This window comes from Dasypus novemcinctus, chromosome 3 (genome assembly GCF_030445035.2).
Source record: "Dasypus novemcinctus isolate mDasNov1 chromosome 3, mDasNov1.1.hap2, whole genome shotgun sequence".
In the NCBI taxonomy this organism is placed as follows: domain Eukaryota; kingdom Metazoa; phylum Chordata; class Mammalia; order Cingulata; family Dasypodidae; genus Dasypus; species Dasypus novemcinctus.
This window is the reverse complement of record NC_080675.1, coordinates 15,820,416-15,833,092: the sequence shown is the minus strand read 5'-3', so window position 1 is coordinate 15,833,092 and position 12,677 is coordinate 15,820,416. Positions and strand designations below refer to the sequence as shown.

Sequence of the window (12,677 nt, the reverse complement as noted above, 5' to 3'; positions counted from 1 at the left end):
AGGTGAGGAATTTACTTTGTCTGTTTTTTGTTTATTATTATTATTGAAATAATGAAAATACTCTAATAAATATTGAAGTGATAGATGTACAACTATGTGATTATACCAAATACCACTGATTGTACACTTTGTTGAATTGTATGTTTTATTAATATGTACCAATACAATTGATTTGTTTAAAAAAAAAGAAACCTAAAAATTCTGGGAATGAAAGCACAATAATAGAGATAAAATACAGTAGAGGCATATAATAGCAGATTTCATTAGAAGAAAGAATCCATGAACTAGAAAACAGGAAAATAAAAAATCACACAGTTAGAGAATAGAAAAAATTGAGCATGTCTCAGGGATTTGAAGAACACCATGAAACATAGAAACATAAATGTCATGGGTGTCCTAGAAGGAGATGAGGAGGGAAAAGGGACAGAAAGAATATCTGAGGAAATAATGGCTGAAAATTTCCCAACTCTTACAAAAGACGTAAATACACATGTCCAAGAAGCACACACAGAAAAAAACCCTAATTGACCTACTCTGAGACACATGCTAATCAGAATGTCAAATGCCAAAAATAATGAAAGAATTCTGAAAGCAGCCAGAGAAAAGCAATTTGTCACATACAAGGGATCATCAATAAGACTAGGTGCCAATTTCTCAAAAGAAACCATGGAGGCAAGAAGGCAGTGTTTTGATATATTTAAGGTACTGAAAGAGAAAAAGTACCAGTCAAAAATTCTTTAACAGGCAAAACTGTCTGTTCAAATGAGGGAGTTTAAGTATTCACAGATAAACAGAAACTGAGAGAGTTATCAACAAAAGACCTGATATACAAGAATTAATAAAGGATGTCCTGGAGGAGAGAATGGCTTGGAGTAGTGTGAAGAAATGAAGATATTCAGTAAGGGTAACTGTAGCAGTTTGATATTGTTTATGAATTCTAAAAATAGATATTGGATTATGTTTGTGAACTTGTCTTTCCTCTGGGCATAATAGGTTGTATTGGATTCAGAGGTTTCACTTTTACTTGATTAAATAATGATTAAGGCTTTTGATTGGGCCATGACAGTAGGATGGTCAGCGCCTGCCCCCTTGGTGGATGGGGACTCACAGAGAAACTGCACCACAAAGAAGGGAGTTTTGAGTTTTGAACTGGAACCTGGGAAGTAAACACATAGGATAGAGCAAAGCAGTGGGGCCTAGAGAGAAATGAAACTTATCACAGGAGAGAGGAGACTTATCCCAGCCTACAGCTGGTATTGGAAGAAGCTGGGACCACAGAACCTTAAGAGGAAGAGGAAGAATGAATGTTGGCAGCCATCTTGCTCCAACATGGCAACAGACTTTGGTGAGGGAAGTAACTTATGCTTTATGGCCTGGTAACGTAAGCTTCTACCCCACATAAATACCCTCTATAAAAACCAACAGATTTCTGGTTATTTTGCTTCAGCATGCCTTTGGCTGACTAATACAGTAACCAAAAGGGTAAATACAAAACCCAATATTACTGTATTGTCAATATTACCTGACTCTTTAATTTCTTTAAGAGTCAGAATACAATTGAACAAGAAAAAAACATATTCCTGGTAATGGTCACACAAAATAAAAAGAGGTATTATAGGAAAAAACAATGTAAAGAGTGGAAACCGGGGGCAGAGAACATATATACTGTTGAAACTAAGTTGGTATCTTTTCTTATTAGTAGGTTGTAGATGTAGGTTCTGTAATACAAACCCTCAGGGTAAACACAAAGGAAGTATTTTAGAAATATACAGAAACAGAAATGCAGAAAAGATCAGTCACATACATCACAAAAGATCAACTATACAGAAAAAGAGGTTGCAATAAAGGAAATATATTTGGTCATATAAAACCAAAGAACAGAATGGATGAAATAAGTACTGCATTTACAGGACTAATACTGAATGTAATGGATTAAACTCCCCAGTCAAAAGATATAGATTGGCAGAATGGATAAGAAACATAAACCAACTATATGTTGTTCACAAGAGACTCACCTTAGACCCAAAGACACAAATAAGTTGAAAGTAAAAGGCTGGAAAAGGATATTCCATGCAAATGGCAACCAAAACAGAGCTGGGGTAGCTATAAAATATTGGACAAAATAGGCTAAGTTGAAAGTAATATGAGACAAAGACAAGCATTATATCTTAATAAATGGGTCAATCAGTCAACGATAAGTAACAATCAGAAATATTTATAAATATTTATGCACCCAAACATGGTGTCCCAAAATACATGAGGCAAAACCTGGCAAAAATGAAGGGAAAAATAGACACTTCTACAATAATAGATGGAGACTTCCACATGCTACTTTCATCAATAGAACATCTAGAGAGAAGATAATCAGGGAACAGAGAATTTGAATAATACGACAAATGAACTAGACCTAACAGAACCCAAAACAGGAGGATATACATTCTTCTCCAAGGGCACATGGATTGTTCTCCAGGATAGATCACATGTTGTGTCACAAAACAAGTCTCAATAAATTTAAACTGAATGAAATTATACAAAGCCTCTTTTCTGACCATAAAGGAGTGAAACTGGAAATCAAGAACAGGCAGAGAACTGGAAAATCTCCAAATATATGAAAGTTAATTAACATTCTTAAACAATCAGTGAATCAAAGAAAAAATTACAAGGAAAATCTGTATATCCTGAGATGAAAGAAAACAAAAACACAACATATCAAAACTTATGAGATGCAGCAAAGGCAGTGCTGTGAGGGAAATTTATGAATGCTTACATTTAAAAGGAAGAGCTAAAATTAAAGACTTAACAACACACCTGGAGGTAATAGAAAAAGAACAGCAAATTAAACCCAAAGCAAACAGAAGGAAAGAAATAACAAATATTAGAGCAGAAATAAATGAAATAAAGAATAACAGGAGAAATATGAGAATGTCCTCTCATGAACTATTATATAACAAATGTATAATACTAAGACAATGTGTTAACAATCTGGTGGGTTGGGGGGAAAATACACCAAATGAAAGATATGGGCTATATTTAGTAATATTTTAACAATTCTCTTTCATAATTAGTAACAAATGTTTCACAACAATGCAAAGTATTGGTTTTACTATATACTTATTGCTTTTATATGTTCATGTATGAATGGTATACTTCAATAAAATTTTATTTAAAAAAATAATAGAGAGCATTAAGAAAACCAAAAGTTGGTTATTTCAAAAGATCAATAAAATGGACAAACCCTTAGCTAGTCTGACAAAGAATAAAAGAGAGACAATACAAATAAATGAATTCTGAAACAAGGGGGGGTGGGGACACACCTCACCCCACAGGAATAAAAAGGATCATAAGAGGATACTATGAAAAACTATATGCTAACAAATTAGACAACCTGGATGAAATGGACAAATTCCTAGAAACCATGAGCAACCTACACTCACTCTAGAAGAGAAAATCTCAACAGATCAATTATAAGAAAAGAGATTGAATCAGTCATGCAAAATCTTTGAACAGACAAAAACCTTGGGTCACACGGCTTCACAGGTGAAACCTTCCAAGAAGAATTAATACAAATCCTTCTCAAAATTTCTGAAAAATGGAAAAGGAGAGAATAGGACCTAATTCATTCTATGAAGCCAAGACCATCACCCTAATACCAAAGCCAGATAAACATGTTACAAGAAAATAAAATTGCGGACAAATTTATCTTATAAGTATAGATGCAAAAATCCTCAACAAGTACTTGCAAATAAAATCCAACAGCACATTAAAAGAATTACACATCATGATCAAGTGGGATTTATCCAGATATGCAAGGTGGTTCAACAGAAGAAAATCAATTAATGTAATTCACCAATTAACAAAACAAAGGGAAAAAACACAAGATCGTCTCAACTGATGCAGAAAAGGGATTTGACAAAATTCAGCATACTTTCTTGATAAAAAACACTTAGAAAAATAGGACTAGAAGGAAATTTCCTCAACATGATCAAGGGTACATATGAAAAACTTACAGCTAACATCATACTCAATGGTGAAAGACTGAAAGCTTTCCTCCAAGATCTGGAACAAGACAAGGATGCCCACTGTCACCAATGTTATTCATCATTGTACTGGACGTTCTAGCTAGAGCAGTTAGGTAAGAAAATAAATAAAAGGTATCCAAGTTGGAAAAGAAGGAAGTAAAACTTTCCCTATTGCAGATAATATGATCCTTATATAGGAAGTCCCCAAAAATCTTCAACAAATCTACTAGAGCTGATAAACAAACTCAGCAAATTGGTGGTATGCAAGATCAAAGTGCAAAAATCAGTACTGTATCTATACACTAGTAATAATCAATTGGAGGAGGAAATCAAGAGAAACACTCCATTTCCAATAACAACTAAAAGAATCAAACATCTAGGAATAAATTTAAGGACCTATCTGCAGAACACTACAAAATTTTGCTATAAGAAATTAAAGAAGATCTAAATAAATGGAAGGACATTCCATGCTCATGGATTGGGAAATTAAATATTGTTAAGATGTCAATTCTACCCAAAATAATGTACAGATTCAACACAATCTCAGTAAAAATTCTAACAGCCTACTTTGCAGAAATGGATATGGTAAAGACATTATCAAATTTATTTGGAAAAGTAAGGGGACCTACATAGCCAACACCATTTTGAAAAAGAAGAATGCACTTGGAAGACTCACACTTCCTGACTTTAAAGCTTATTACAAATCTACAGTGGTCAAAACAAATTGGTAGTGGCACAAGGATAGATATATAGACCAAGCTAATCGAATTGAGAGCCCAGAAATAGACCCTCATATCTATGGCCAATTGATTTTCGCTGAGGCTCCCAAGTCCACTCAATTGAGAAAGAATAGTCTCTTCAATAAATGGTGCTGGGAGACCTGGATAGACATATGCAAAAGAATGAAAGAGGACCCCTATCTCTTGCCATATACAAAAATTAACTCAGAATGGACCAAAGACCTAAATACAAGAGCCAGAATTTTCAAACTCCTAAAAGAAAATGAAGGGAAGCATCTTCAGGACCTAGAGTTAGGTAGTGGTTTCTTAGACTTCAAATCCAAAGCACAAGCAACTAAAGGAAAAGTAATAATAGATAAGTGGGACCTCATCAAAATTAAAAAGTTTTGTGTATCAAAATACTGTATCACAAAAGTGAAAAAGACAACCTACTCAATGGGAGAAAATATTTTAAATAACTGGAAACCATATATCTGATAAGGGTTTGATATCTGGAATATATAAAGAAATCCTATAACTTAATAAAAAGACAAACAACCCAATTTAAAAATGGGCAAAAGACTTGAATATAGACATTTCTCCAAAGAGGATATACAAATGCCTAAAAGATGCATGAAAAGGAGCTCAATATCTTTAGTGCTTTGGGAAATGCAAATCCTAACTACAATTAGATATTGTTTCACACTCACTTGAATGTTGGAGAGGATGTGGAGAAATAAGAACACTAATTCCTTGCTGTTGTTGAAGACAGTTTGGCAGTTCCTCAGAAAGAGAAGTATAGAATTACCATATGACCTAGCAGTCCCTCTGCTAGGTATATGCCCGGGACCACTGAAAACAGGGACTTGAGCGGATATTTGCACACCAGTGTTCACCGCAGCATTATTCACAGTTGCCAAAAGATGGAAGCAACACAGGTGTCCATCAACCCATGAATGGATAAACAATATGTGGTATATACATAACAATGGAATATTATTCAGCATTAGAAAGGAATGACATTCTGGTTCATGCAACAATATGGATGAATCTCAAAGACATTACGTTGAGTAAAATGACCAGACACAAAAGGACAAATATTGTATGATCACACTGATAAGGAATAATTAGAATAAGCACACTCATAGAGTTAGACTCTAGAATATAGGTTACCAGGGCTGAGTTGGGGTTTGTGAATGGGAAGTTAATGCTTAAATTTGTACAGAATTTATATTTGGGTTGATTGTAAAGTTTTGGAAATGGATTGTGGTACTGGCAGCAGAACATTGTGAGTGTAATTAATAGCACTAAATTTAATATATGAATGTGGTTAAAAGGGGAAATTTTAGGTTTTATATATATGACTGGAATAAAAATTAAAAGATAAAACATGGGACTGTATGATACAGTAAGCCCTATTTTAAATGATGGCCTATAGTTAATAGTAAAATTATAAAAGTGTTCTTTCATGAATTATAACAAATGTACCATGCTAATGTAAGTTGTTAATAATAGGGTATTATATGGGGAATAAAAATACATCCTAATGTAAACTATGGACTATGGTTTATAATACAATTATAATATTCTTTTATGAATTGTAACAAAGGTACCGCATTAATGCAAAGTATATGGGAATGCTTTATTTTTACATGCTTTTTCTGTAAACATAAAACTTCTCTAGTTAAAAAATTAAATTAAAAATTACATATATGTGGTAAAATTGGACTCCACTAAATTTCCTTTTATTTAATTTAAAATATTTCTGCATTTTTTCAATTAATTTACCATAATATCATCAAGAATCTTTACTTGTATAATCAGAACATTGATCCAACATCTTCATATTTTATAAGTTCCTCTGTAACAGGGAGCAAGTAGTCGTCAAAGAAAAGAAGTGTAAGGAGACAGTAATCCAAAATGTAGCACAGATTCAATCCCTTTTTGCTTCTAATCTACAAAATCATTTCAGGTTTTTGGCCGTTCAAATACTTCAAAAATGATTTTAAGCCATAGAATCCAGGTCACTGAGAGTGATAATGGAGAAAATGGGAGACAATGGGAGTAGAGTGAAACAGCAGTGTGCCAACTGATTTTAAATCTTTTCCATAGAACTCTTGTATAAATAGACTTTGTAAACCACTGATCTAGGTAATAACAACATTACTTATAAGGTGAAAAATATAGAAAAGAGCAAAACCTACTTAGTTTCCAGTTTCCCCTCATATTCACTTCAGTCACAGTAACCAGATATGGAGTTTCCACTGGGATATTTCCATCCTTGTTGTAAATTTCCAGGGAAATTGGATATTGCGTAACTGGAAACTTAAAACGAGGAACCTAAAATACAAGGTCCAACAATGAATGCAATTTAGGAAAATTCAATACTAATTTTATTTCTTGACAAAAAAATTAATAGATATATCCCCAATAAGTTGGCTATTCTAAATGAAATGTACTTCTTAAGGCATGAAAAAAATTTTCTTACAGAAGAATCAATGTGCATTTCAAAGGTAATACACAAAACATTGTAGTAACAAGACTCTTAGCATTCTACTGACCCTTTTCACAGGCATTTACTATGATGTTATCCCAACTTTTCTGGTTAAACCGTATTCCATGAATTTCTGCATGAACTGGACTTTGCCCATCTCCCTCACACCCTTCTCCCTGCCAGTCACAATATTTTGGCCACACCCTTGAAACTCAGCCTCTGCAGTCAGAGTTCAAATCAAGCTCCACTGCATATTAATAATGGGATCTTTGAAAAATTACCTGGCTTCTCTGTATCTCGAATTAAATGAGACAAATCATGGAGAAGATTTACAGCAGTACTTAGTAGAAAGCAAATGCTCAAGAAATTTTGTAACTCAGCAAGGGTGGGGTTGTGGAGATATATAATAACAAACCTCATGATGTATTTGATGCTGACTTTATGCCCAACATTGTATTAAGTGGTATAGATATATTCATATATATATATACACACACACACACACACATGCAATTATATGTATTGATCTGTTTGAAAACAATACCAACAATTGACTCTGGCAATACAACAAACAACAATATTAACTTGATACACTTCTTTTTTTTAAGGAGGTACCCGGGACAGAACCTAGGACCTTGTACATGGGAAGCAGGCACTCAACCACTTGAGCTATATCTGCTCCCCAAGGAGAGCTGTTTTTTTGTTTGTTTTTAGGCAGTATGGGGTATCGAGCCTGGACCTCACACATGGGAAGCAGGTGATCAATCACTGAGTTACATCTATTCCCCAACTTGATACAGTTTTTGAAAACTTTGATGTTAACAGAATGAAATATTATTTGACATAGAACCCCTTTTCTTAACCAATATATTATACTGTTTTTAATTTGTCCCTACCACTAGCCTGAGCTCCTGGATGACAAGGGCTTTGACTTTCACATTTCCAAGACCTGATGCATATTATAGTCAATTTTTTTGTCTTTATTTTTTTAATGTTACATTAAAAAAATATGAGGTCACCATATACCCCAACCCCCCTCACCCCACTCCTTCCCCCATAACAACAACCTCCTCCATCATCATGAGACATTCACTGCATCTGGTGAATACATCTCTGAGCATCATGGTCAATGGTCCACATCATAGCCCACACTCTTCCACAGTCCACCCAGTGGGCCATGGGAGGACATACAATGTCCAGTAACTGTCAATTTTCTAATGAATGAATATTTGCTATAATCCTATATAATGATTTACAGGTTACGAATTGCTTTCATATGGATATATGTGTGTATGTATGTATGTTGTTATGTGTATATGTATGCATGCATGTATGAATGTATGTATTTATAAGAATACTGTGAAATGGACTGGGTTATACAGGTATTATTACTTTATTTTACAAATGAGGTTAATTGATTTGTCTGGGTACATTTAAATCCAGATCTTTTCAGTTCTGTGTCATAATATTTAGTACTATTAAAATAATGAAAATTCATTATTTCTGTCTTAGCTTTTCATGTTTAACCAAAAAGAACATTTCAAAATCTTATTAACTTAATACGGAAATACTTTGTTTTCAAGTAATTGACATTATCTTACTTTTTCTCTGCAGTCGGAGAAAGCAACAGCATATGAAAACTTCTGATCATTTGTGCAATTACATTCCTTTCGAGTAGTCATATTAGCACACTGTTTGAATTTACCAGTTTTCTGTAAATAGAAATAATATAGGTTGACTTGATTTTTTTGTTGCAGGATTTCTATAAACTGAGTAAGTTCCATAAATATCTGTCCCCTAAATGAATGAAATTCCTGAGAAGTTAAAAGGGGGGAAATATCAACAGTAAAGCAAAAGTACAACATTTCTGAATTTTAATTGTCTCTTTGTTTGGTGATGTGAACCCAAGTATCACTTAGCTCCTGGCCAGTTTAGCTCCGCGTGCAGTTGGTGGTTAACATGCAAGTACCTAGAAAGCTAGTTTCATTCTGAGTGACACATTCTGCCTGCCCAATCTCCTGTGGCCCCTCTCATCAAGGGCATCAAAAAAGGGACCAAAAAAACAAACTTGATATTATGGGGCTGCAGACACTATGGCACATTCTCCAAAGCTACTATGTCATACTTGTCTGTCCTCATAGCATTCATTAATGATATATATATATTTTTAAGATTTATTTATTTATTTATTTCTCTTCCCCCTTCCCTCCCCACCCCGGTTGTCTGTTCTCTGTCTCTATTTGCTGCATCTTCTTTGTCCGCTTCTGTTGTTGTCAGCGGCACGGGAATCTGTGTCTCTTTTTGTTGTGTCATCTTGCTGTGTCAGCTCTCCGCATGGGCGGTGCCATTCCTGGGCAGGCTGCACTTTCTTTCGCACTGGGCGGCTCTCCTTATGGGGCGCACTCCTTGCATGTGGGGCTACCCTATGCAGGGGACACCCCTGCATGGCAGGGCACTCCTTGAGCGCATCAGTACTGCGCATGGGACAGCTCCACATGGGTCAAGGAGGCCCGGGGTTTGAACCATGGACCTCCCATGTGGTAGACGGATGCCCTAACCACTGGGCCAAGTCTGTCCCCCATTAATGATATTTTAAATCTCCACCATTTCTGTTCATGTGTCATCCTTTCTTTCACTTGAGCACTCTTCCTAGAGATTAATTTTATTGATTGTTTTCAAAGAAATGGCTTTTGATTTTGATAATCAGCTCTATGTTTTAAATGATCCTTCCTTCTTTCATTAGGATTACCATTTCCCCCAAACTTGTTTTTTTCTTTTTTCCCTTAGAATTCACATAACATGAAATTCAACATTGGAACCATTTTAAAGTGTACAACTTAGTGGTTTTTATATATTCATAATATTGTGCAAACTTCACCACTAATTCCAGAACATTTTTATCACCTCAAAAGGAAATCCTGTACTCAGTAGCAGCCACTCCCCTTTCTCCCCTTCCCTCAGCCCCTGACAACAAATAATGTGTTTTTTGTCTCTATGGATTTGCCTATTCTGAACATATTAAATAAATGGAATCATACAATATGTGGTCTTTGTGTCTGACTTCTTTAATTTAGCATAATGTTTTCAAGGTTCATCCATCTTATAGTATGTAACAGTACTTGATTCATTTTTCATGGCTGAATAAGAGTCCATTATATGGATATAGTATATTTTATCTATTGATCAGTTGATAGACATTTGGTTATTTCTGCTTTTTTTTCTGTTAACATTGCTATGAAGTTGTTTAAACATATGTTTTCAATTCTATTGGATATATACCTAGTAGTGGAATTGCTGGGTCATAAACAGTTATATTTTTAACTTTTTGAGAAACTGCCAAACTTTATCACAATGACTTTGCCATGTTACATTTCCACTAACAATGTATGAGGGTTCCAATTTCTCCTCATCCTCACCAGCAGTTGTTAATTTCTGATTTTTAAAAAAATTATTATAATCAATTTATTGGGTGTGAAGTGATAACTCCTTGTAGCTTTGATTTGCATTTCTCTAATTAATGATCTTGAGCATATTTTCATGTGCTTATTAGCCATTTGTATAACTTTGAAGAAATTGTTTTTATTTGGATGGTTTGATTTTTGGTTGTTGAGTTGTAAGAGATCTTTATACATTCTTGATACTAGATCCCTATCAGATATATGATTTACAAATATTTTCTCCTATTCTGTGTGTTGTCTTTTCACTTTCTTCACAGTGTTCTTTTTTACAGAAAAATCATGCATCAAATATAGGGTTTCCATAAACCACCCTATTATTAACACCTTGCATTAGTGTGGTATATTTGTTACAATAGATGAAATCACATTTTTATTACTGTTCTATTAACTATAGTCTATGATTTACCAAAGGGTTCACTGTTTGTGTTGTACAGGCCCATGGATTTTTTTTAAGATTTGTTTTATTTATTCATTTCTCCCCCTCCTCACCCCATTATTTTGTGCTTGATGTCTGCTCTTTGTGTATGTTTTTGTGCACTTGTCTTCTTTTGGAGGCACCAGAAACCGAACCTAGAACCTCCCACATAGGAAGAGAGGTGCCCAATGGCTTGAGCCACCTCCTCTCCCACTTGTTTTGTCTATAATTGTGTTTCCTCATTATGTCTCTTCGTTGCATCATCTTGTTGCAGCATCTCTTTGCGTCAGCCCGTCACATCAGCCTGGTGCATCAGCTTGCTGTCTTGCTTGTCTTCTTTAGGAGGCAGTGTGAACTGAACCTGGGAGCTCCCATGTGGTAGGTGGGTGCCCAACAGCTCGAGGCACATTTGTTTCCCAGTCCCATGGATTTTAAAAACAATTTTATTCTAGAAACATATATATAACCCAAAATGTCCCCTTTTTAACCACATTCAAATATATAATTCAGTGCTGCTAACTATGTTCACAATGTTGCACTAACCACCATGATGATCCATTATCAAAACTTTTCCATTATCCCATATAGAAACTCTGTGAAATTTAACCATTAGCTCCCTATTACCTAGCCTCACCCCAACCCTGGTAATCTGTATGTTACATTCTGACTCTATGAGTTTGCTTATTGTAATTAATTCATATCACTGATACCATACAATGTTTGTCCTTTTTCATCTGCCTTATTTCACTCAACATGCTGTCTTCAAGGTTCATCCATGTTGTTGCGTATATCAGACTTCATACCTTTTTATATCTGTTGATGGATTGCTTCCAACTTTTGATAATTGTGAATAATTCCACTATAAACATCAGCGTGCAAATATTTGTTTGAGTACCTGCCCTAAGTTCCTTTAGGTATATTTCCAGAAGTGGGACAGATGGCTCACATGGTAATTCTATACTTACTTTCTGAGGAACGCCCAAACTTCCTTTCACAACAGTGGCACTATTTCACATTCCCACAGTAATTTATGAATGTTCCTATCTCTCCATTTCCTTTTCAACACTTGTAATTTTCCATTTTTAAAATAGTAGCCATTCTAATGGGTGCAAAATGGTATCATCATGGTTATGATTTGCATTTCCCTAATGGCTAATGATGTTGAGCATCATTTCATGTGCTTTTTAGTCAGTTGTAATTCTTTTTTGGAGAAACGTCTATTCAAATCTTATGTCCACCTTTTAAATTGGTTGTTTGTGTGTGTGTGTGTTGTGTTGTAGGATGTCATTATATATTATTGATATTAAACCCTTATTGGATATGCAATTTCCAAGTATTTTCTCCACTGTGTAGGCTGCTGTTTACTTTCATGACAAAGTCCTTTGGTGCACAAAAGTTTTAAATTTTGATGAGGTTTCATTTATCTATATATTTTTTGCTTGTACTTTGGGTGTAAAGGCTAAGAAATCATTGCCTAACACAAGGTCCTGAAAATTCTTCCCTACATTTTCTTCTTGGACTGTTGTAGTCCTGGTTCTTATATTTAATATCCATTTTGAGTTAATTTTTGTA

At 34.7% G+C, this 12,677-nt stretch overlaps 1 protein-coding gene across 1 annotated transcript in view; it reads right to left on the bottom strand.

The window, feature by feature from the left end:
- The window catches only part of CATSPERB (cation channel sperm associated auxiliary subunit beta), a 134,695-nt gene that overhangs the window by 9,064 nt on the left and 112,954 nt on the right, over nucleotides 1-12,677 (bottom strand). Inside the window, exons 24-25 of the mRNA XM_058294913.2 lie at nucleotides 8,834-8,944; nucleotides 6,943-7,078 (exon numbers count right to left, since the gene is read on the bottom strand). Of these exons, the coding sequence (XP_058150896.2) occupies nucleotides 6,943-7,078; nucleotides 8,834-8,944 (247 nt within the window). The remainder of the gene's footprint in view (nucleotides 1-6,942; nucleotides 7,079-8,833; nucleotides 8,945-12,677) is intronic.